Source organism: Dermacentor silvarum, chromosome 2, assembly GCF_013339745.2.
Source record: "Dermacentor silvarum isolate Dsil-2018 chromosome 2, BIME_Dsil_1.4, whole genome shotgun sequence".
In the NCBI taxonomy this organism is placed as follows: Eukaryota; Metazoa; Arthropoda; class Arachnida; order Ixodida; family Ixodidae; genus Dermacentor; species Dermacentor silvarum.
In genome coordinates this window covers 112,059,246-112,086,227 of record NC_051155.1, presented here as the reverse complement: position 1 = coordinate 112,086,227, position 26,982 = coordinate 112,059,246, and the positions used below count along the sequence as shown (strand labels likewise).

Sequence of the window (26,982 nt, the reverse complement as noted above, 5' to 3'; positions counted from 1 at the left end):
AGCAAGGGAGATTCTGTGCATGCAGTGACACTACTGTTACAACTAGATGGAAAGTTAATGGCACAGAATGCTCTAATGTGCTTGTGTTGTTAGTTACTTTAAAATTGAAGAAACATCAAACACAAAATGTGGTATTAATACATATCCTCTTGAAAAAATAAAACAAATCTTCAAACCTCCATTTCTGTGCAACACCCAGCTATGAGGTGCTTGCCTTTACTCTAGTCATAAATGCTACACACAAACACACACCACACACACACACACAGGCACACGCACACTTCTGTATACTTAATTCCATGTGCTTTCCCAAATTTCACATTACCCTACAAGTACAGTTATGTTTCTGCCATTTTTCCTGATAAGTCTAATAAGAAGATGATGTCATGACGCAGGATGCGAAAAAAATTCTATCACCCCTTTGCTTATGCTGTCAAAATGCGCTGCACGTTTTTCATGCTGTGACCCAAGCTCAAGTGGTCATGTGTGTTTTGCCAAAGTGAACAGAGAGAGAAAGGCAGCAGTAGGCCACCACACAATTGGCATGCCATCATCAGACAGGGAAAAAAAAAGGAGGGCTCAAATACCTGAGTGTACATTTGTAATCCGACATCGGTGCTTCCTCCCTCTGTCGCCTGGTGTGACAAACAGGGTTGGTTTGCTTAGTGCCACTGGGCTCGCCAAGCACAAGGCACAGCACTGCCAGGAGGGCAAGGCCCCAAGGCAGCCCCATACCGCTGTGCCCAACTCTGCGGCACGTGCACACTTTCTAACAGTACGCATGCACGCATGGTCACCACCACAACAAAGCAGCCAAACACAAATCACAGCTTCTGGTGGACATTCCCAGCCCATCCAGCACAAAGAAACATCACAAGCATTTCACATGGGCCTGATGCTTTCTTGCCTGCTATGTCGCCCTGACAAGCTCCCAAAACTGCTTGAACCCAAACTACTATGTAACAAAGAGTGACAATTTGTTGTTAACTGCCGAGTAATTTTCCAACAGAAAAAGGATGAAACCAATGGATGCCTGTCACAGCGCATAGCACTAAGGAATCAACCACTACAACTCCCTCATGATTAATACCTCCTTTCAAGGAACTTAAGGCTGACCACAAGTTATTTTTACGACATACTAAGACACACAAAAGGTCTGGCACTACAAGATGAATACCCATAACAGGTCACAAAATTTAAATTTTAGCATTACAAGGTATTTACTAAAAGTGGTCACTTCCTTCAAGAAGCAATATTCACATCCACCATGGCGACTCACGGGAGCAGTCAGGTGCAGGTGACAAGTGGGCCTCCAGTATGTCATTCTTTGGATTAAAAAAGCCAGAAGGGAATTGCAATGAAAACAGCTAGAGAGACCTGCATCTTAGTTGTGAGAATCTGCTTGCAGTGAGACCAATGATAGATTTTAGAAAAATCTGGAGGCATGGCATTTTTATTTCCTGGTACAAATTCCTACAGCTGAACAATATTTTACTTCGAACTGGCAGCAGAGAGCAAAATTGGCAATTTGAATGCATCTCACCACTGCAATTGCATACTTTTCATAGTTCTGATTTTTGGAGAGTTACCAAACCAAATTTTCACCATTTCAGCATAGTAACATAACTAGTAAAGAAATGTTTCCCTGTGGTTCCAAGTCCATTATAATGCTTAACTGATGCTTGCTCAGTTGCTTTGATGCAAAGCCTTACAGAAGTATGTAATAGCACTACACCTGAAACACTCAAGTAGCCTATTTGTCCATTATATATATATATATATATATATATATATATATATATATGCTCCAATGACAGCTGTTGTTTGACTTCTCAGTCAGTGTCACCAAGTCACAAGGTATCTTGGGCCTGTTACAGGCCTGTGTGTGATGCATAGAGTGCGCAAGGCGGCTCGCCAATAAGCCACGCAAGCAAGCTCCTCTGCCTAAGGGCCAATGCAAAGGCAGCGTTTGCCGTGCAATGTGCAAAGACCATAAGCGTCCTGGCGCAATGGCCTTGACAGCAAGCTGGCCAGCAGGCCAAACAAAGCAAGGTGCTGCCCCCATCCCTTGCCCAACAGAGAGATAGGAAAATGTCAATGCAGTTGCTGCAAACGGGCCTCCACACAGGAATGACAATTAAATTCTTTTTTCCACAAAGAACTCACTGTTTCGCAACTTAAATTGCACTGTTTTGTTTACTCATACTGACCAGTGGTAAGCAAGGACACACTTTTTAAGCACTAGCACATCAAAAGCATGACGTTTTAAGCAGAGAAAGGATAAAAGTGATGTGAACATGGCCTCTGCATTACAAAATGAACGCTTGAACATAAATTTCCTCTGATTTTATAGATATCCCTTTCTTTTAAGGAAGCAAGCGCTGCCTTTAAATTTTACCACAAGTTATTGAGGCAGATCTTGCATTTCTACAGCAAACGCTATCTTCACTGGTTTCTTAAAAAGCGGCTAAGCAAGGTCATCCCGACGATGTCATTCCTGCGACCCCTTGGAAGCTGGGAGGAAGGGTGTGGTGCCAGAGACAGAGACAGCCTGCAGTGCCTACCATAGCAGCGGCAGCAGCAGCGGCGGCAGCGCCAGCCCGGCTCTGCGTGGCCTTGAGCTGCGCCTGCAGGTGCGGGGGAGGGTGGAAGTAGCGGCACTGGTCCCGAGAGCAGCGGCCCTTGACGAAGTCCATGCACACGGTGACTGCCCCGCCCCGCTGTCCACCGCCACGTGCTCGGGCGGGTGCCCAAAGCGGCACTCCGTCTCGGGCCGCTTGCACGTGCCACGCTGGAACTCCCGGCACACCTGCCCCATGGTTGCCGCGAGAGGAGGAGGAGAAAGCTCATTGGGGGGCCACCAATGCAAGAGGACACGACGTGTTGCTGCTGCTGCTGCTGCAAGGCGCAGATCTCTTCAGGGTGCGCTTTCTTCAACCTGAGCTATGCTACAGTCGGGGCCAAAGAGCAAAATGGGACTTAAGTAGCCCCTTTCTTAACTGCGGGTGTGCCGGGCTTTACAAACTGCTGCTCTGGCCTTCCAATCTAGCCCATAGGAAAGATAAAAAAGATTACTGCACAAGTTGGGGCTGAATAACTAAGCCAGAGAGTTGCAACTTGTGAACCACAGGTTTAATATCACGTTCATGAACTGCAGACATGCAATAGAAATAATGATCGCATCAACTTGTTGGTTTAGCTAGACCTTTAACAGTCTTTATATAATCAAAATAAATTTTAATGCAGCAGTTATTTTAAATTAGTAGTTGAATCACTGGGCGAACTGGCTCCAGACTTGCAGATAACTTGCTCATTTCCTCATCTGCCGTTGCTCCTGCACTAGTGGCTCATTAGAGTTGAAGACTTGTAAAAGCAACAGGATGTGACGCTCGAGTCACAAGCTAAAAGCGACAGCCCTATTCCTCAGGCACGTTGTTCCCCGGAGACAGAACTGAAGCACACACAGGAGCACTTGGCATAAGAGCTACGTCTCCACTCCACAGAAGCAAAAGCAGCGGCAGCAGCAGCGTGCAAGAAAGCCATGCACAACCTTTCTAAGTGAGACAAGCACAGTGAACACCAGCAAGTGCACAGTAGCTGACAGAGAGCCTGGTCTGTCAGAATCATTTGGAAGTGCCAATGCCACATCTACTACTAGAGCACAAACGGACACCTACATTTTCTGTGCGCATATGGTACTTCACCACCCTTTTTCGACAGCAGCCAAGAGCACCGTGAAAGCCAAAGTGTATTGAAAGCTATATCTCCCTAAATATTCTTGATAGTTGCAACAATGACTGGTATTTGCTCTGCTTCTGACTCCGTTTTGCTAATGTCAAAGTGTGTACTTTAAGTTAAAGGCACTGTTGGAGAAAACCAACGAAGTAGGCAAGATTTATCAATTTTCTGTTGTGGTAATGCATAGTGCCTGGAAGCAATGAGTTGTCCTCCAAGATTTTCGTAAGGACTCCAAAAACCATGGCAAACAAGTGCACTCACCACATTACAAGTATGAACGCACTTGAGTCATCACATTGGCAGACTTCGCATGCTCTTATGCAGAACATGACGTTTCTCATTTGAGAAATACACTCCTTTTTCATGCAATGTCCCACTATAATTTTTTCTGTACAGAATATATACAGAATATTTTCTGGATCACGTGGTGGTGTTTTTAATTATCCCACTGCATGTGTGCAAGGCCAGTAAGTTTTTCATTCAACCATCACATTTACCATAACTGACAGATGAACTGCTTGCTGAAGCGCAATTGTGCAAAGCTAATGTAACTTGAACTGTATTATGCTTAGCCTGCATACCTTTGTTAATTTCACAACTGAGACAGTTACTTTTATTTGTTCAGGGCTCGCTACATTTCAGGATAACTATGCAATGGCCTATTAACACTCCTACAGCTCTTTTTTTAAGGTTACATCAAATGTTAGCAACTGCTATATATGCAAACAGTTCATCTCATGGCTGCAGAGGACACCCACGATGATCACGCAGTGTGGAATGAAGTAGAGCCACAGTTGAGAATTGAACAGGACACCCATCACGTCTCACCTCAAGTCTATCAGTGCGCGCCACTTTTTGTGGGGACACTAGTGAAGCTGGCACAACGCTTAGAGGGGCCGTCACAGCGTCCGCAGTCATCATGCCAGGCAAAACAGGACTAGGCGTCAAGTAATGTCCAAATGAAGATGCTGTTGCCATTGTTGTCAGTGCAGGCATATATGGGCTGGTAGCCTATAATGAATAAAAAACAAAGCAGAAGATAGTGCTCTCAGTTACAGGCACTGCTGTCTAAATTTTTAATTAGGATGGAAACACTGATGAGAACATCATGCATGAGCCACTTTTAAGCACCACATTTACACAATGCCTGGCACTATACATCTACCAGTCATGCTTAAAGAATTTGTGAAGTCAGAGCCCTAAAATTACAAGTGCAAAACATTGCAATTTTACTAAGAACTCAGTCTTTCATTTAACAATTGTTCTGTTTGCTAAAGCCAGTGCAATGGCTTCTATGGAAGCATGGGCAATGATTTCTATGGAAGCATGGGAAGTGGGGCAAAGACTTCTATGGAAGCATGGGAAGTGATGGAGCAAAGCAACAATGCCAGCCCATCCTCCAATGTAAATGGTCTAAAATTTCATCACAAAAAAAAAAAAAAAACTCTTGGGAAATCTTAAAATAGCTCTCTAAAACATAAAGCAGCAGCTATGTGCAGTGTCAAACAAGAGGGTGTCATAGTTCGCTAGACCATCAAAAGTATGCAGATCGATTCAATTTATTATATTCAAAAGAAAGGAACCCAACAATCCCATTGTAATGATGACTTACGAATCCCTTTGTTCTATATGTAGACATTGTGCCCCTCACATGGCACACTCATTCAAAAAGCAGGATGGCAATTGATTCCACACTAACAAAGACAATACCACTTTCTTCACACATCTCCAGATAACAAATATGATTTTTTAGTTACAGCATATGCATCAAACAACACAAATATACAGCTTAACAAGTAAGAGGAAGCGAGGCCTCTCATAGCTTATTCATCCAAACAAAAATTCTAAAATGCCACCAACGTAAGCCCTTCGTACATACTGCTTATGTTTGCAACATATGTGACGATATGATGCAACCAATGCACATAGATAGATCTTTTGTCTGGCCTCCTTGTGCTAACAGTCACACTAATCCACAGATCCTGGTCATCATTTCTTTTCCATGAGGACCCTATATGCAAATTCATTCAGTGTTTGAGCAATATCAACAAATTACCAAATGTGTTATAGTAAAATAACAGTAGCAAGCAGTCGGTAAGACAGAATGATGACCTAACTTCATTAGGCAAGCATCATTGAGAAAGCTTGCATACGTTAACAATTATGCATACTACCTCACTAGGTTTAAGCTCTAGAAAGCTTGTAGCCATCACTTCCATGTGTTGTTGCATAAAAAATCTAAGCTGATATCAATGACACATACTCTGCTACATCAATTGTTACTGAACTTTGTACCAACTTCATTTACAATCTGAGAAGAAAGTTGCTCATGAACTCTGCCATGGAAGAAAGCACTAGTCCACTCATGTGCCTCAGCCAAAGAAAAAAGTACTGTTGAAACGCAAGACCACTTTTTTGCCTCTGTAGAGTACGAGGGATCTTTTATCAGTTTTGTGGTTTATTTTCTTTCTTTCAGCAAACCTGTAGCATATACTTTTTCCCACCTTCATGTATGGAAAATGTCATACTAATGATGCAGTACAGTAGGATAAAAAAGACCTATACTGGTCGGTCGCAGGTGCAGATAGTCACTCATAGAATACTATAATATAATAGTAGTAATAGATAGTAATAATAGATAGTAATAATAGATAGTATAATAGATAGTAATAATAGATAGCGATTCATAGTCGTAGAACTTGGCAAACGAAAAAATTAACACCGCGCAGTAGATCAGATATTTTAATGTTTTTTTTTGTTTTTTTTTTGCTGGCCATGGACTGTTTTGCATTGAGCCCTATTTGCAAAGTGCACCGACTTCAAATCACATTAAACAAAAAACTGCGACCAGAGGGCACTGCACATGATTAAGCACATAAAGACCAATTAGATCTGAAGCATTAAATAGTAAAAGATAACATGCAAGAATGAAACACTGAGACTCGTGCAGGCAGTTACAGCAGACTCACAACAATGACTGACAAAAGAGCCAGCAATCAGCTACAGCATCATTATTAAGGTGCAGCTACACTTAACAGGTAGAGAGTTAAATGTCCTAATGTGATAAGGTGTCAATCCATCACAATTGGCCATAGAAGGTACTGGCCTCTTTCAAAATGAAACAAAGACGATTCTTTTTCAACTCTGGAAGGAAAACATATTGCAGCCTAAATATCAAAACACACAGCTGCAACACCAGACAGCAGCTGTGTTTCAATGCCTCTTGGATACAGCATCTTGTTTAAGCACACTAGCATATGGTCCACGAAAAATGTCCCTACCTTTGTCCTTGCCGGCAACCAAAGGGGTGCAGTGCAGATCCCAAACGAGCAAGACTGCTAAAGGCCAGCACACATTTGACAAGCAAGCATGGCTCGAGCATTGTGAAGGCACACATTTTACTCTGACCGTGCAAGCACATGTTACGCAGAACATTAGTGGAAACCACAAGCACTGTATGCTGACCAAGCAAAAAACATGCTTTTCAAGGAAATCAAACATTACCAAAGAAAACAAATTGCAGAACAGGCAACAGGGGGGAAGAAAAAAAAGGGGTCCCTCATATGCCTTTCTCAAAACTGCCTCCTTTGAGTACTCTCTGATACTGCACTGTCCAAACCCAAGATTAACAGCAAATGTGGACAGAGTCATAATGAAAGCTGCCATGATATAAGCTTGACATAAAGCTGATGCGTGAAACCACTTTTTACCAGGCGCAGCTTTGTTCTTCCATGACAGAGGGCAACAACAAGGTGCTTAAATACTCATACAAGAACCTAATTTCAAGCCAGATTACATGACGGATGTACAAAAAATACATTTCAGCAAGTCTTAGAAATGATGGTGCAAAAAGGTACCATATATTAGGTTTACTAACTTAAGTTTCTTTTATGCCACAGGCAGAAATGCCAAAGAGTTTCTTTGGCTATTACCTAACATACTGTATAGGTATTAGCATCCCTATGCAAATACCATCCTTATGCAAACACCATTGAAGCTCACTGCCTCAACAGTCATACAACATACACAGTAGAACCTCATTGATATGTTCCCCTTTTTCCTGGCTCTTGTACACTGAAGCATCAATTTTGTTAGGTTCCATAGGGTCATGTGCATTAGCTTCCTGTTACATTTCTCTTCCTGGTTGTTATGTCCAAAAAATACAATGGCGCAATATCGATGTGTCACTGTTCGTCAGCAGCGTCAATGCTAACTGCCCCATGTCGTCGCTGAAAACAGTCGGTTCGCAGAACTTGTTATGCGGTGCAGAATAATCGCCAACGCTGAGTTCAGATCATCGATGGTCGCTGATATCATCACTGCTCATGAAGTTGAAAGCCAAAAAAAGGTGGACGGAAGCACGAGGGGTTGCCCCGCATGCACGTTTGCGAACCTTGTGAAATTTCACTTCGATATAAAAAGCTGTGCGAAAACTGAAAAGGGGCTGCAAGTGCTTGAAAAGAAGCCGTTACCAAAGGTTTGACAAAAGCACCAGATGAAAACTACGAGCTTCATATAGCAAGCTCTATGGTTACGACCACTCCCAAAAGTGTAACATTCCATCTAATCGCCAGGCAGCAATAACAAGCTTTACTCAGCAGGTTTACAATAATTTGTTGGCGTCCTATTCAACCTCAAATAAGGTTTTGTGTGAGAGTAGCTCTGTGTCTCATCAGTAGTGCTGCCACAAGCGTTATCGGATGTTGCATTTTCCTGGATCATGTGTTAATTTTTCTTGGTTCTAACTAACGACCTTCAGTCATTAGTTAGTATGTCGGCCACAGCATTTTAACTTGACGAGATTCCTAAATGAAAGAAACTAGTGTAGCTTCACTATAATAAATGGTAGCTGCAATGGTACTGGATGACTTAGCAAACTTTTATTTCAGTTGTTGCCAGTTAAGACTAGTAAAAAAATACATCACCTGATTGTACAGTAAAACCTCATCATAACAAAGTTGAAGGGGGAGCCAGAATTGTTTCATTATATACATTACTACATGTACTGCAATATGAATCAATGAATTAAAAGAACCTGGCACTCTTTGGCCATACTTGGCCATTGTGCCACAAAATTCCATATATTATCAATTAAGAGAATATGTTTCACAGCAGATTTCGAGGATCGATATCTCAAAATAGGTGCTAATCTCAGGATTTATGCTAAAAAATGTACACAATTATGTACTGCCGACCTTATGGCACAATCAAAATATGTGCCAGGTTAATAATTTAAAAGCTAAAGTTATTTAATGAGAATTAATTAGCCATATTAAAATGTAGTTCATTATACCAGCACTATTCACCAATTTAGCTGAAGTGGCACAGTTTCCATATTTGCCGCAGCCAATTTTTTAAAACGTGTTTTCCTTAAAATAGATCATGACGTACTATATGCTGTTGTGTGTAATAAGATGCTTCAGTTGCTAGTCCAGCGCTTGTACTGTTCCTTTGGTCCTTGAACTGTGTTGTGGTGGCTTTCCACGTGACTATATTATTTAACATCAGTTGGACTGCTGCCTTGGTCAACTTCCCAATAGAAACAATTCACTTCGGCCCGTTCCTGCAATCTCCAAGCAGTGCCAAGTGGAAACGGAGTAAACAAGCAGTTGAGCTCACTTGGACATTTTTACTAACATGGTTGTTGCTTGGTAACCGATTCATATCAAAGACTATAAGAAAAAAAAAATGTGCACTAAAACCTGCCGTTAATTAATATGCACGTCATGCCACATGTTGAAACAGAAGTATGTATCAAAGAATGGTTCAGCTGAAATTTGCCAGTGAAGTCAAGAGTAAGGGTTAATTGCGAACAGTACTATATTCCATTGCCAGCGGCACCTTCTGTTACCACTGGAAGCAGGTGACATATGAAGCAAGGAATGAAGGCCATCACATTGTTACCGTGCAAACATGGAGAGAACAGGAACTCATGGTTGGTTGCACTGATCTTAAAACACACCATTTGCATCTACAAGGCAATAAATGCAAAAGTGTGCAAAAATAATTAAGAGTGCAGATACAAGTGCGTAGTGCCATAAGGAAAGTGCCCCAATTGCTGGTCGGCAAACCCCACTGGTGAGGAGTGAAAAAAACTTCCTTGTTACACAAAAGATTAGCACATCAAGCAAGATGCAATTAGCATGCCAGCTAACATTAAAAAATGGCTCACATACCTTATGCTGCACTGCCTGAATAAAACACTAAAAGCAACCTGTGTGACATTTTACAAATTGTTGCATGAGGGCTTCTGGCTACAGGTGCCAATGCAACAAGTCGTTTTAATTAAAGCACCCTTTTTCACGCCTTCTATGTTCCAAACTTAGCATTCACTTGAGCTCAGTACTCAAACAAACATTTCTTGTCTTGCCTCATTACACTAATGTGAAGATATGACCCTAGCCCTCATGTTCTGCTCCTGGGAATAACGAACTATGGCACCAAAGACTGGCACAAGTGCAGTTGGTCGATTTAGGTAATTTTTCCATGGAGCTCCTAAATATGCACAGGATAATGGCTACTCTTTGCTACAACTGAAGGCACACCTGAGCAGCAGAGCCCTGCCAATGTGCCAAGGTCAGGGTGCACCACACAAGCTTGGGACTGCACCAAGAAGGAAGGCATGCCCACCTCACTGTTTGTACACTGCACATGCTGTGAAACTCAATAGAGGTCGTGCACACGTTTAAATAAAAACACACAGCACAAGAGAGGAGAGTAGAAGTGTGGCAGACAGGGCTCAGCATGGAAAAAGGGCAACAGGGAAGCTCCTCCTCAATGCAGGAATTTGGCCCTACATACTAATTCCCCGTCAAGCTGGCTCAGACAATACAGTGGGAGCAATTTTGGTCGACTCTGCAAGCCAATATTTATATAAGTAATATAGCTTTTGCCATACATATGGGGTCAATTCATCTCCTGAATACCTACTGCCAGATTCATTGCACTTTCTTTTGGATTACACATATTTAGCACAATTAAAATGTTCTGACTGTTTTCCCACATTGCAACATAATACTACCAGAAGTTGCTTGTCTGTAGATAAAGCCATCATGGTCCCACTGCCCATTACTAAAATAAGTAAGTAAAAATAATCTTAAGGCATGCTTTTAACAATACATACATTATTGAATAATTGCCTTGAATAATAAAGACTACCTAAAACTCTAAAGCAGCATACAATCACTGCAGCATTTATCAGGAATTGTGCTATCCAAACAGTAATAAGCCCATCAACTACCTAGAATCAGAAAATTTACCTCCAATGAGTAACTTCACCGTACATGTTGCAATCACAAAATTTAAGAAAGACAGTTTTCAAGCCATGTTCATTTTTTAGAAACTGAAGTGAGCTTGCACGTTTCCAACAGCTAACTTAGTGCCTTCCACACATCTCATACTCGTAATCTGGGTCCCTGCTGAGGTGAGAAATGATGGAATACAGGAGGCCTTACTATTTTATACATAGGTACTCAATATTACCAATGTAGAAATACTAAAAATGAACACACTTAAGGAGATGCATGCACCTCAGAGCTCAGTTTCATTAATAAAGCTTATTGAGTGTAATTTATGAATAATATAGAGTTTATTATATTTTCAAATATGATTTTAAATATATTAATTGGTTATATTTCTGTGCCCCTTGGAAGTGCAAACAGTAGGGTGTCTTTTGCAAGGTTTGGGTTTCAGATCAAGCTTTGGAGAGTTAAAAATAGCCTCTCTTGCTCCTTATAAACAGGTAATTGCAGAAAAGCTAAACATTTATTTCATTTCGGCTTCTTTATTTAGAGAAAAATTTATATTATCAACTATAGTTATTGAGTTATCGAGAACTGGTGATTGGTTTCCTAAAATGCACATGACCAAAACTGCTGTAAATTGCAATAAAGCCTAGATACTTGCATGCTGTGCATGAGCATGGAAAATATGACCGAGATTAGGTCACACTAAAAACAATCTTTGGGTGTAATTAGTAGTAAAAATAGCGCAAGATTTAAAAATGACAAAGACAAAGTTGAAAGTTTCTAAACATGCTCTATCACAGAGGATTAATTTGCATGAAATTTGGCCAAAAAGCAGACCATTCAGAATGCAGACAACATGCTTTTGCATGTCAGCCTTCCACATGTAGGAAGCACAGCCTTCGCGTGAACACTGGTGAAAAGTAGAGAATCAGCTGGTGCCGACTCAGCCTGGGCTAGTGCTCGCATGTTACACCAGTAAAGCTCATTGTCTGCCAAAACCTCATCAGTGAGCCTCATCAGTAGAGCGCATAAATGAAAAAATGAAGACCCTACAGCTACCATGCATAATTTTGCAATCAAAACTTAAAACATTACCTTAAAAAAGTTATATTTTCTGACCTGCATCTCCCCTTAATAAAAACAATAAGGCAAAAGAAACTAAACAATCACTGCTTCCTTTATATCGCACTTCCTTGAGAGGCACGCTCCTGAAATCGAGTTCACGTGCAACAGAAACAAAAGGGACCTCATCTCCTGTGGTGCAAAAACAAGGTGTCCTGGGGTTGTATTAGCTCCATTTGCCAAGCCAAGTTGGTAGCTACATCCCGTGTTTGTGGACACTATCCATTCAGCCAGGTACATGTAGTCTTTCTTCCCATCACTTGCGTTGCGGCGCGTTCCAAGAGTTGGAAGTCTATTCTGTCCTCTGTACAATGGTTGAAGCTCTCCACTGAAGATTGGAACAATGCCTTTTTCTCTCTCTCGTAACTATTCTTCCTCTTTCACAGATGCTGTTTCACTTCTCAGGCCGTTCTGCATCTTTCTCATGGGGTTAGTGAACATGGCTATTCAAATTGCATGCAACTGCCAGCTTTTTTGTCCACCTACATGTTCCCCATGTGCCTCCCAGCACCAGCATGTCCCCAGTTGAAGCAGCTCAATGCTGCCCTCGCAACAAATTGATGCTGCAGCCAGGCTGCCGGCCACGACACAGTCCTATTGGCTGTTGATTACGAGCATGGTGAAACTGTTGAGTGTAGGTGAAAAGGTGTAGGTGTAGGTGAAGCTATTTTTTTCTTCTTTTGTTTTCTTTCTTTTCCTTACTTTTTTTTCACCCCTGTCTTCTGAGCTGGGCAGGAATAACGAGTGCAGCATCGAACTGTGCACCAAAGCGGACGAGCGAATTCTCAAAATTCACAGGAGCTGGGACTTGCTTGTTAGACAGCTTGTTTAATTTAGCTATTTCTTCATTAGTGCCCCTCAGGGTCATCACAGAACCTTGAGTTTGGTTAGTCAAGGTTTTAAAATGTCTGGTCACAATGTGCATCTCATATATTGGCGGTCTGCTTCATTGTCCCAAAGTGTACGAGAAAGTCTTCTTCTGAGTAGATGAATTTGTAGAACAGCAATGTATTTCAGTGCACATTTTGGGGGACAAATATCTCATAACAGGTGTTCCCTTCAGTTACTAATATGAAGTCAATTAGCAAATCTTAGGTAGTTAATGAGCTTATTACTGATTATCAGATTTTCTTATGCCCACTGCAGTGATTGATGATTTGCAACCCTCTAAAAAAAAGAAAAGAAGACAGTTTCTTTAGGATTACTACACTGTCCTCATAAATTCTGACCAGCATTCGCTGAAACACCTGGTGCACATAAGGTTCTTCACATTTGGGTAAAGCCTAAGTTTCCCAGAATTTCTCAGTCTGAATGAGTGTCTCGGCAAATAAAGTTAAACTCAATTTCCACCCAAAATAGCTGCCTTTTTAATAGTGTTGTCCTGAACTTCTTTGATGGTCAAGCTGTGACAGCTCATTATGGCGCAGTGTCATACAAGTAGTTTCAATGATTGCCGACTGGTATCACTATCGAACTCTTATAGGGGAACTTAAGAAGCCATAGCTGCAGAACCTCACTAGTATTTATTTTGCCAGTTTGGTGCTGTGGTAAGTAACACGTGCAGCACAGTAGCAGATAGCTTCGACAGCCTTCAACATGGCACCAGGATAGTGCTTTCCAAATAGCATCTTAATGCTTATTGAAGGTTTTGGTAATCTAAGTATGTGCAGACATCTAACCATTGAAGCATGAACTGATTAGACAAACGGACAAGTATATGAGCAAAGCATTATTGGAGAAAGCATGTTTAGAAAATGTTTCACAGGAGCAACCAATCTCTCATTTGTTGCATGTGAAAAATAAGAAATATGACATTAAACAAACGAAGGATGATGCTTACCACTAGGCATTCTGAGGTAACGATAACCTAACAGAATCCGAGGTTTAGCACTTCCAGGAAGTTTATACTTCTCATTCATTATTGACTAAAGAAAATGTGACATTTTGTTTTATCCGCTTCTGCAAAAATGCAAAACCTGAAATTGATGAGCTGTTTTTATATATAAACGTCAACATTCAGTTGGCATCAGCATAGCACTTAGCTTTAATAATAACAAATGCTGTTGTTCAATTTATCAGTGAAAATCAATGCTGTGAACACCCCGGCAAACTTGAGAATCAGTTATACATATAGGCCAGGGTTACCTAAAGACTGTGCCTGGCAAAAGTGCATCTTGATCTTCACACCAGAGTCAAGACAATTAGCAATGAAAGCTGGTCATCAGAAGGTGCAGTGGTTCCAGAGGGCTCACCCACTCAAATAAAAAAAATGCTGCAGACAAGCAAGAGCACAAAATGGCAACATGCAAAGTTTGCTTTAGTACCGAAAAGTGCAACTTCGTTTCAGGAAAACAAATTCCTACACACAGAGGAGGAAGCCATGCCAGTAACAGAATGGTAATCAGTTGCACTAATGATGAAAAGGGCAGAAGGAGAAAAATGCTCAAGGCAAGGTGGTCACCAACTTCAGCTCTGTCATTCCATCACTCCTGGGCATCGTGTGGTATGCACACTGCTCTTCTCAGAAACTCAAATCGCTCTTTTATGCCCTAAGCATCAAGCATGACAGCATCAAGTGCTAGTGCAAGTGACGGAGTTTAAACCCTTGCAACTGCTAGTGTGTGTGTGTGCGTGTGTGTGTGCGTGTGTGTGTGCGTGTGTGTGTGCGTGTGTGTGTGCGTGTGCTTCACAGTTAAAAGATGACACTGCAGAGGCAGCCTGCATCAATCTGCATTCCACTGTTGATCACTAGCAGCACCATTGTACCCTGTTTGTCTAAAGAAATGGCGCATGATTGCTGCGGTTAGTGTGGAAAAACTCCCCTCAGTAAACACACTGCAGTTGAGCGATCCCCATTATATTGCACGCTCAGAGAACTTGTGAAGCCACCAGAGTGAGTGATGGTTGTAGTGCACACTGTGCAATGATTTTAATTGGGCATCAACTCATAACAATATGTTAAAACACAAGTACATGTGACAAAAACAACATCCATACGTTTAAATGAATAAACAATGAGCAATAATGGCCGCCCTGCTTTGATCAGATGAAATCAGTTACAAGTTAAAAAACAATGGAATCTATTTAGCATGAGGCAGCTAATAGGGGCATTGTGGGAAAATAGTGATGCTAACCTAGTAGCTTAGCCCCTGACAATTCTTTTCACATTGGCCTGAGGGAAGAACAATATTATTAGCAAACAAAAGTGATGTTTGCATGTATACGACAAAGTTACGACATTGTAATTAGGTGTCACTACTCGTGGTAAAGCCTCCCACCAACCAACCCCCCCAGGAAAAAGAAGAAAGGACAAAAGGAAGAATGAAAAAATGAAGGGAGACGAGTAGTTAAAAAAGGTTGTTCCCCCACTGTCGCTCTTCTCTGGTGCTTAGCCACTTGGATGACTTGACCCCATTTCCACCATGTGATCACACTTATCATATAGCATGCAAGGTTGCTAAAAGCCTGTCTTTTTTAAGCAAGTGAAGGTCACAGATTAAGCATTCTTTTACTGTGAAGCTGCAAATATGACTTCCTCTGTGGGCTGCATTCTTTAAAAAAAAAAAATCTCCTTACCGATTTTTTTTTTTTTTTTTTTGCATAACTTGGTTGAAACAATTATTCAGTCTAACTGACATTTCCTTGACATTTTAATATTTTTGTAAGTGAGTTCAACCACACGCTTTCAATTTCCCACTTTTGTCAGATAGTTTGCGCAATATTTTGCATAAGACATGATGTTTTTTCGTGATGAAATTTTAGAACTAGTCCCAAGCAAACTTGAGTAGGTACCAAAACATTTTGTTTCCTTGATACTAGTTGCAAAGCATATGCAACCATATCCCACCTTGCTTGTTGTCATGCAACACTTTGTGGTGAGTGTTCCTTCTGTCTGTTTTTCACGCTGTTTCACAAGTTGGTGTAGTCTTTCCGAGCCCATTCACTCTGTGTGCCTTACATGTGTGCAGTCACCAACTATTCTAGTAACATTTACTTATTTTTTATAATATCTGTTAAGTGTAAATTTGCAACAATAAAAATTACTTATGTCAAAAGAGCAATACAAGGGAGCATGCAGACTGCAAGGGCATAAAACAGCATGAGGACTACAATGGGTCACTGGTACCACTATGTCAGTGAGAGTGATGGGATCTTAGCAGCATTAAGGGCATATTGCAGGCACATTACAGCAGTCTTGCCTGTATAGGTCTGGAGCTCTCTTTAGTTATGGTTCAAACATGAAAGCCAGCAACCCCACCTGTGTGAACCCTACCTCTCCCCTACAGAAATCTGTTCCATGCTGAAGACATTGTTGCAAACAATGGGCTTTTCATAGTCTTGCAGATTGCAATCTCTGAGATTGAGTGATGCCAGGCACAAGCCATGGTCCATAGAAGTAGCACGAAGATGCTTAGGTTGCCAACATCTTGAATATTTTTGCAGTGTGGAATCATATTTTTGATGGTAAGTGCCCCCTGAGGTCCCCAAGTGAAAACAAATATTCGAAATACTAAAACTCCATTATAGCATGGGCCTGCGCAAAACTTGCGTCTTATGCAAATATTCCTGAGATTCTCCTAGCTCTAAGCAAAGTGTGCTCGCTAAAATACTGATTTCTTAGGTCAACATAAAAGTTGTAGTGTGAACCTGATGGCTGTCTCACGAGAAGGGAATGAGGAATGAAACAGACACTATTGCTCATACCTATAGAGCAAACAGGAAAGCATGGCATACATTTGTTAAGGTGCTAAACATTCCACACATTTCGAACAGAAAGGTAATGATGACAACTTTTTGGATATGGATATTCTGCTGCTAAACCTTTCTCCTAACATACACACAAAACAGTTTTAACCTCATAACTCATGGTGATAAGAACTATAAAAAAATGAAAAGATAATGTCAGGACCTATGCAGATGTATGAAATCAATAACCGGGTGCTTATCTGGTCACATCAAGCTACGATGGACATAGCACGGTGACTAGTACTAAAGATATCTGCTGCTCCATGACTATGTCCCAGTCTGTGCTTTCTATCTAGCAGAAGATTTTGTATAAAACTGATCACCCAGCCAAAGATTACTTGTTCATAATTCTAAGAAGCACCTCAAAGATACAAATAGTAAGTACTTCAGTGACTGAGCAGAAATTGTAATAAAAAAGTAATTTCACAGACAAACATAACTTCATCACCTGAAGACCATTAAGTGACTGATGTCCACTGGCAAATGCTGACATGCGAACAGAGGCAGGTTCTCGAGAAAGTTCAAGGATTCCATGAAGACTACTCCAGATGTGCACTACTGACAAGCATCTCTCAAAAGTTCGAGCAAGGTGTCAGGTGAGGCATCTAAGATAACCTGTCTGGGTGAAGCTGTACTCTTCATATCGATCAAGAACTGAACTTACAAACTCAAGTGAACACAATGACAACACCCTTATTCCAAGCATGCAACACCACTTCATTAATTGGCACGCAGGCTGAGAATGACTACAAATCTCTCAATATCGGATGTAATAATTATTGAATTAACTGAATTTAACTGAAAAATATCATCCTGGCAGCAGCAAATGCGAGATTTATTCAGCTATTGCTGGTCTAATCTTGATGCAAGTTCTTTATGCATAACCTTGTGTAAAGACTCATGTTCAGGAAGCCTCCGGAATTATTATAATTTGATCAAGAATTTCAAGACGTAAATGTGTGAGAACAATTACAGCAGTTTGAAGACTTTTCATCTCAGTGGCAAGGTAAAATTCATTCAAATCTCCTTTGCACAGTGACTGTCACCAGTAGGTCTAATACACTCAAATGTCAGCAAGAGGCTTTCAACAGCGGAGCTGTTCTTAGTCAAGCGTGCGCCGGCGATGATGGCCGCCGTCACGCAGGAGCAGAGCCGAAGAGGTCACGTGACCAGCAGAGGAGAGGCGCGCTAGGGGGACGAGGCGACCACCGCGAAGCTGTGCATTCGCGGCTGCTTGGCTGGCCGGAACGGCGCTACTTGCGGGGATGGGACGCGTCAGCGTCCACGGGCGGTGTTCCTAGCGCGTTGCGGTAGATGGGACGCGATCGGCTTCCACAGGCGATGGTGTTCCTAACGCGTTGTGGTGGAGGGGACGCGTCGCGTCGGCTTCCACAGGCGACGGCGTTCCTAATGCATTGCGGGGGATGGGACGCAATCTGTCGAAACAGTGGAGATGTGGTCGTTCCTTCAGTCTAAAACAAAGATCACCACAGAGGAAAAAAAGAAACATACGTGACAATCGCAGAAACAGAACAACCACAGCTCCGCTGTTTCGACAGATTTCACTTCGTGGAACTGGCTGCCTTTTTATCTGCCCAGATCGCACAATGTTACCTAGTTTCGATATCAACCCCTGCTAGCATAGTAAGTGCAATGAATAAATCCACTCCATGATGTTTACACTTATCAAGTGTATCTGGCAAGGTGTTAGAACATAACATTATGAAAAACGGGTTTGTTTGGTTTGTACTTTCCACCGAATCTGATATTAGCTGTCCTTAAGTAAAAGCACTCATATGGAAATCACTTTCCTACTTTCTTAAGTGACCTGCTGGCCACGAAAGACCACCTGTGTCACAGTGTGGTGACCACCCTGGCAGAGAGCATTTTCCTCAACGGGCGCACTGCGCTGGTTACCTTGGCTGAAGCGAGGGAGCCGTTGAAGAGCGCGTAGCTTTGCTGCTGTTGCTGCTGTTGCTGCTGCTGTTGCTGCTGCAGTTGCTGCTGCCTCTGCATGTGTCCCAGGTACCAGTAGGGACTTACCACGGCCGCCGTCGGAAGCTGTCCGGGAAGCATGGCCTGCAGTGGCATCTGTTGGAGCAGTGCGTTCTTCAATGCCAGGTGGTTGCGTCCATTGATCAACAGCTGGTCTTTCAGATGCTGTGGCGGGTGGAAATACTTGCACGGGGGCTTCTCTCGATTACAGCGACCCTGCAGGAAAAGTCGAACGGTGTCTACCACAATTTGCTGCCACGTGGCACACACAGGGATGTCGCATACGCAAGAAGTCCCTGAAACACTTCCTGCACTGCGAGGTTTTAAAAATGCTTTGCTCCATGCTTTGTGGCACTCCTGCTGCACTCAATTCCCTTCCCACGACATCCCAGTTTCACTGCTGTTGTTCAATGTGACACATGTTTTAAGACATTTTTGTTATGTGATAGCTGTCACATAACACTATTAGTGACTTAAATTGCTTGATAACAAAAACCAGTAAACGTAAATGATCACTGACAATAGTAAGGGCTGCAGATATAAGTGTCTATAAAAGAAGAAAAATGCTGACTGAACGCAAATAGTAAGCCACACCATGTGCCGTTTTATTTATATAAAAGTTATACCCCCTGAGGACCATGAGAAAATGTGACCCTAGCAAAATTTAGAAGCATGAGAATTACAAAATGTGGTGTTGCTAGATGTGCACAGAATGCAGTTTTTGGTGCTGCATGTTACTTCAAAAGTAATATTAACCAGCTATGAGGCACGGGCACCATCCCGTTTCTTCTTCTAAAACATATCTGCATGCAACACAAATGTCAGTGCTCCAATTTCAACTGAAGCCATATCACTAAAATGGTTGAAGTGCATGAGCCAGTCTGAATACAGTGCTTTCTTCGCATGAACATAGCCGTGTGCTTATGAGGAATTGAGCTGTGAATACCTATGCAACTATGTCTGCACCTTCTCATCTATCAAAGACACAAGCTCCCAAGTCGAACACTATATCACTCAGTTCTGGGAATGAGGCGAGGGCTGTGAACTAGCACTGAATGTATTAACATTACGGTGTTGTGGCTTCATAAATAACACAGCAACTCATAAAAATTGCAGCAAGCATGAGAATGTTGTCATCTTGTGTGTGTTCAATAAAGGTCTAAACTTGCTAAAGTCTAGAAAGAAATACCAGCAAGCACCTGAGCATTTTAAGTAATTTACCATGATACTTCTTCCAAAGAATAAGTTCCAGTTTTGGTACCCAGAAGGTAGACCCTTCATGATACATAAGCCCGCTCCATTTCTGTTGATCACTGCGGCTTCCACATGCAAGCACAACCAGCAAAAACACATACTGCACTATTTTTAATAAGAAACAATCATATCGACATCTGCAATTCTTGTTCCGGGTCATAATGCAAAAGAGCATTTGAGAACTTTAATATCACTTTAAAAGGGTCTGGACTTGAGCTTGTTGGTACGGCTTCATTACAGTAAACAGCATGAAAAAATAATTACAAGAGAGACTAGACAGGTGCTGTTAAAAAGCATCTGTCTAGTTTTATTATTACAACAGTGCCTGCCTAGTCCTTCTTTCTTGTCTCATTTTTCGTTCTGTTTCCCATAATGAATTTAGCATCAAATTAAACCATATTATCTTTGTTTCCCAACTTTCATACTTGCTAAGTGTCGCCCTATCATGTGTAAGAAGCATGTGGTATATGTGTCAGTGGAGGAGGCTGCAAAACATGATGTGACTGATGTGCTTAATATGCATATTTTTTATGTAGTGCAGCCTAAAAAAAAAAAAAAGGCGGGGGGGGGGCTGCAATCCAGGAATGGTCCTATACTATGTGGCGCGACAAATGTTAAGCCACATCACGTTCGCGAACGTTGGGGACTGCGACAAAAGCTAGCTCGCCGCAGCAGACCAAGGGCCGGCTGTCGCCACGGCAACTGCAACACAACGCAGCTTGTCACGTTCGCGGGGTTGGTCGCTCGCGCGGAACCGCTAGGAATCGCCGTCAATCGAGCCGCCATTTTGGCGATTGTCTTTCCACATGCGCTAAGCAACCAAGGGGCAAAGGCGCGAGCGTTCAGTCAATTTTTTCAAAAGCGCCAATTCGAAACCGGTATGAGCATCCTTGGAAGACCGTTCCCCGCGCAACAAAACTATTTCACCATTGTAGGAAACTGATTTTACCAAGGCGGCACGAGCCGTATGGCCAGTCCAGCGACTGTAGCGCCGCCGCTCGGGAGAGACGCGACGCACACCGCCGGCGTGTATCTGTGCCAACGCCTAGGAGCCGTTGATCGTGCATTGGTATCGGGCCATTTGGAATTTGCCCTGTGCTTACAACGCAAAGCGCATAGCATGCGAAGCCCCAGGATAGCACCTCAGATTATAATAAATAAAGCAGGCGGCGCAGGATCTTCAGGGTAACCGTGGGGCAGCGGGGCAATCAAAGTTGGAACCGCTGAGAACCGTAGGTTGGGCTACAAGCTGTACAAAGACTTAATATAACCAACTACTAACTCTACGCTGTGGTTGGAAGCCGTGCCGCAAGGGCCGGAGCGTAGGGGGTTGTGTTCGCATAGAACATCAGACACATCCAGCACGCGGAGGCCCGCGGCGAGCCCACGGGCCAGTCAAGTGGACTTTTTTTGCTCCTTTGATCCAAATGCGAACGGGCGCGTGCTTTTTGGCGTAAGACCTCAGAACACAAGAACTATAACGATGCCTGATCTGTGCGGCGCCGCTTCAGTCGCCGGCTGTTCTGAGAGCAGGTTGACTGAGGTGGGCAAATACGTGGTCAGTAAACATATCCAGCACGTGCCCAACAATTACAAAAAAAAAAATGTATCCCCTCTCTTACAGGACCTGTGCGGCGCTATGAGTATCAGAAGTTGGCAGAACGAGGCATCGGAAAGCCGCGGCGTGGCTGCTGCGTGTGTGGCCTACGTCTACACCTTCTTCACGCTTGGACAGCTTGAACAAAAACTACTGTTGTGCCAAACGTTTGCTTCAGTTCATACGCTACGGCGTCCGCGCAATTAGCGGTTTTCGCGTTTCGCGTTACAGCAGATCCTACAACTACAACTGGTTTCGCAAAGGGCACTTGCCTGAGAAGTATGGAGAACCAGAACAGATATCTCCTCGTGCACTGCTATCGGGCGTTACTGATGATGACAATGCACCTCTTGATGATGATGATGATGGTCTCAAGCCATGGCGCATACCCACTAGGAGGAATGGCCAATTAAGCGGCACAGGCAAAGTGCAATAATTTCGAGGTAAGGTTGTGGTACATGGCACCAAGCTTGATTCTTTTATGCCATTAGCATTCTCAGGTTACTTAACGCACTTTCGGTATCCACCTATGTCCGTCTCTAAAATTTTTCATCGGCCCACGACAACTTTAGTCACTGGGTAGACCATGGTCTAATGGGATCCAGCTGCTGTGCTGAGGGAACCGGGTTCGGAATTAACCATTGGATCAACTTGGGTCCAACTTGGGAAGTGACCCAAGTTGGTCCGACGCGATAGCCGGCGCAATATTATGCGCAGCTAACTCTCGCGCGGTATCAGTTGAAGTGAACATTCGAAGGTGCGCGCGGAAAATTTCCTTTCGAGAAGACGACGAACAAGAAGTCTAAAAAAGTCGTCTTCGTCTGTGGCGGTCCCTGGTGGTGAAGTTGATAGACAAGATTATTCCTTGAACCCCCCGCGTATCCTGCCTTTCGATTATTACTCCTGACTTCATTTAAATCTAGAAGGGCGTGCTTAGTCTCGAAGGCCATGACTGGAGTTTTCGTAACAAGCGCCGACCAGACGCCGCGAGCTGTCAGATTACGGCCCTGCGCGAGCGCGAATGGTCCGCACCGAGTGCAGACGCCAACAAAGTGCCAGGCTGGGGGTCGATTTTTCGTCGCCTACTTTTATCTGCTATACGTGCTCTAAAGATAACAGCAAGAGGTCGCATTCACAAATACCTAATCAATGCTATCTAAAGAACTGATAGTGTCACTGATCTTCACTACATATAGTAGAGAGCAGAGGATGTTGTCGCGTGGCAGCACGACCGAAAAGTTTCTCTCCACTCTAGCCTAATCCACCAGGGCGACGGACCTCAAAAGGAGCAAAATATTTTGGAACCTTGAGCTAGACCGTCATCTCGGCAGAAAACTGCGGCAAACGCTGCTGCGATCCTTGAAGGCAAGATTCCGCTATCGCCTCGGACACATGAGTGGCCACGCGCACTCTCATTTACGTTTACCAATGTGATTTGTCCATGCGGTGTGCGGCGTGGCAAGTTCGAGGTCGAGAGGGAGATGAAATATTTACAGTTACAAGAGCACGAAACGAGACATCAGGGTGACATGGCCTTGCTGTAGTGTGAGAAAAGTATAACATACCAACTAGTAGGAGCTCAGTCGTTACTCTAAACGACTGAATCCTTCAAAGAGGGAACCGTGCCCACCGTAAAGCGATATACGATAGCTTACTGCTCTACCTAACCTAATTAGGCACGAGCTCGCCGGAAAGCCATTTATATATATATATATGTGTAATTTTTTTTTCCAAGTATAAATGTCTCTCCAACTAGTAGGTGGTAGGAGCTTCCAAAATTTGTAAACGATCGCTGCAAGAAAATGGAAATGCGCCTTGAAACGCTCAGTCCCCTTATATGTTCACAGTGGTTTCAAAATTTCGTTAGTCAGGAAGCGTTTGGTAGAGGTTTAAGCAGACTGAGGAAGGACGTCGGAAACGGGACGGCGTAGGAGCGCGGGTCGAAGGCGCAACGCGAGGGCGAGTCTGACGTCATGCCGACTCGCGTGTGAGGGGGCTTTTGTGGTGGCGTGATCCATAAGGACACGCTCGGGTATAAAAGACGCGCCCTTGACCGCTCCTTGTTCATTATGGCTTCGACAAGAACCTCACGTTGGCAAATAAAATCGAAAAACCCGCTAGTCGAGCTTTCAAGATCGTTTGAAACCCACAGTTTTAACGCTAAAGGAAGTCACTAAATCCAGATTACGGTGATAAATATAATCGGCGCGTGAATTTTGTTGCATCTGCGTATACCATAACACGAGAAAATGGGTAGGACGCTTAAGCTTCGCTTTAAGAGTGGAACGCGATAGCATTCAAAGATCACTGACTGCTACACATGGTTCCCGACGACTGCAGCTTATGCAACCGTAATGGCTACTGGTAAACACTGGCGGCGAACGCTATGCACGTAGGTACAGTGCCTAGAATATACTTACAAGTATATTCCAGGAATCCAGGCACTGTAACGTAGGCAAGCTTTCTGGTGGAAACGCGGCCGCGGCCTCTTGCGTGGGCCGATTCCAGAGACAGTGCACAACCGCGCCAAAGAAATTACATCATTTTCAGGTTTCCGTATTTGTTTCACACTTTAATATTTCAGTCTGAGAAGATTTAACATAAAAGGCATGCGCTTGGGTGTTTTGTTTCATGACATTTGTTTGTGGATTGTCATTCTCAAAATTCCGAGGAATAGCTTTGCCATGAATGCAAGACAAGGTATAAGCAACGTTAATGATAGAATGGTGCGGCATACCTAAACGTGGTTGGCCGGTTTTCGCGGGCGCCAATGCCGACGCCGGATTTTCTGCGACAACTCTATCGCGTTAAAAATGGCACTGGAGATAAATTTATCTTTGTTCTTCGCATGTAAACTAGTAAACAATAAACATATACATTATTAAGCGTTCTTTCATGAGGGACAACTTCGACCGTATGTTACCGAATTCGCTTTACTTCCAGAACATTCTTCAAAACGGGGCAATACTTCGCGCGTCTTACACAACTTGGAGCTCAGCACCAAGTTGTCCAACGCACCACCTCCGTCAGCACCACCTCCGTCCAACGTACGATACTGCGTTACTTGTACACTGCGTTGGAGTACGCGGTTCATTTTCGTATACTATTTTGTCCAGTTTCGCGCGTGAATGCCTCGTTCTACGGTATCATGGCTGACGTGTTACACCAAGACACGGCAAAGAGATCACACCCGTTGCAATATCAACTGGTAGCGTTTGTGCGCTATGTGTTTCGGCTAGTCTTTGCTTTAGACAGGTCAATCGCCTGTTCTAGTCGTGTAACGCGTGCGAATTTCATCTACCTCCGAGGAAGTAACACTACAAACGCTAACTCGATTCGCCCGTGAGTAGCACCCACAGCGTTACAATTACACAAAAATAAAAAAATATATATTGTGGACCTTTCTTACCAAGCTGTGCCGTCGCTCGTGCTAACACGTCATAAACGCGTCCGAATCTATCAATTTATATAGGTTTTCATCTCGGTAGCGCAATTTGCTTGGTTCGATCAATGCGACGTAGCGCAACCAAATTTGGGAGATCTGTGATGTAAATAGTCAACATATCTTTTTCTGGCATTATATTCAGCAAATAGCGCATTTTCAGAACTACAGTCACCTCCTTTACCCAAGTTAACCTCTAAGTACAGTTCAAGGAACGCAACCAGCAAACTCCTAATCGTTCCGACTGTACATGTTCAACTTTGTCAAAGGCTAGTTAACAATTACATAAAATGACAATGTGTTTATACAGCAGGAAAAGCCAAAGTTTAGAAATGCTTTCAATGGAAATATATACCTGGCAAAAGAAATAAGCACAAGCTTTTAAGATAGCCACATCAGCCAAATGACGCCGCTAAAAAGCGTGCCATCTCGAAGGGGAGCACAGACACGAGCGGCTATCAGCTGTTTTGTTGCCTGAGCACGTCACCACTGTCATGTTTGTTCTACACAGCTATAGTGGCTAGCACAGCTGCATTCTTTTAGATGCGACGCACTTAGGTTCGGGGCTATGTCCCTTCCTGAATCCGTCGTGCGGCGTCCACACCCGCACTGCGCATCCTCCTCCCCTTCCTCTCCTTGTCTGATCTCCTCTCCTCTCGGCATTTCTCTCCTCTCCGGATTGCACAACGAATGTCAACACCTGCGACTCCGTGCGCGATAATGCGAAGCAGCTTAGGTTAGAGGCGCGACGGTAGGCGCCCCAGAGGCACCGGCAACAGTCACCAACGCCGCGCGCGTTCGGTGCGAACGCGGGCAAAACGCCGACGGCGTCGACAACAGCTCTGAGCGTTGCTGGTGCTGCTGCATGTCCAAGTTTATACAGCTGATAAAACTACCTTGAGTCGACCCCATGGCTGCTTCGCATACTACTCAGGGTTCCCCTACGGGAAGATGGTGTAACCTTTAGGGGCGAAGCTCCTTAGGGTGTGGGTCTGTCTCTCCTCTGTAGTAGTAGTAGTCGTCGTAGTAGGTAGCCACGTCTACTTTATGAGAAAAAAAAAATTCCGACAGTTGTGGCCGTAGCGGAATCGAACCAGGGACCCCTCGCTTCTGAACGCGTGGCGCTAACCACTACGCCACGAAGCGCACATGGACAGACGCACCACGATGGCAATAAATACACAACATTAACGAAAGACTGCGCGTTTCTAACGCGTTTGTGCTAGCGCGTTACGGCCCGTGCAAGAAGCTGGTGTAAGACGCTGTGGCCTCTCCGCCTTACCCCCGTATTCATTAACGTCGGCAAACGCGGTGCACGTTCCGGCATGTGTAAACGGCTGCGTAAGACGCTGTGGCCTCTTCCCCTTAGAGTACTGCACGTTTCTAACGCGTTTGTGCTAGCGTCCCCTTAAGCGGGAGATGGTGCAATTATAATGAAGGGCGCTGTTATAAAATAGGAATGACGTCACATATGGCGCGTGTCATTGGTGGAAGTCAATCGTTCGATTTAGTGCGGCGAGACTGGGCGAATTACACGGAAGATTCACGGTTTACCGATGATTCCCTCCGGAGCTTCGCCCACTCATCATCATGCACCCCGTGGATATGCGGTGTTTTTTTTTTTTTTTTTTTTTTTTTTTTTTTTTTTTTACAGCGTAGCTGTTAAGGGCTCACCTTTTCGTACCATCGTCGCGTCCGGCAATAGAAATAAACTCTCATTAGCCGTATGCTGTATGTGCGAGAGAAAGCGCGCGAGTGCGAGGGACGCGAGCTTCACATAGAGCGAACGCACGGCGGAGAGCAAACGCGACTTGGCAGTGGAAGGGGAGTGGTGGGCGAGG

The 26,982-nt window shown here is 43.6% G+C and overlaps 1 protein-coding gene across 1 annotated transcript in view; it reads right to left on the bottom strand.

The window, feature by feature from the left end:
* Nucleotides 1-338: 338 nt before the first annotated feature.
* LOC119440299 (muscleblind-like protein 1) overlaps nt 339-26,982 on the bottom strand; it is a gene marked incomplete at its 5' end in the record, with an annotated part of 41,097 nt that continues 14,453 nt past the window's right edge. The window contains 5 exon segments of the mRNA XM_037705223.2: nt 339-635; nt 2,565-2,716; nt 2,719-2,809; nt 4,567-4,749; nt 18,771-19,064. Coding sequence (XP_037561151.2) covers nt 426-635; nt 2,565-2,716; nt 2,719-2,809; nt 4,567-4,749; nt 18,771-19,064 — 930 coding nt within the window.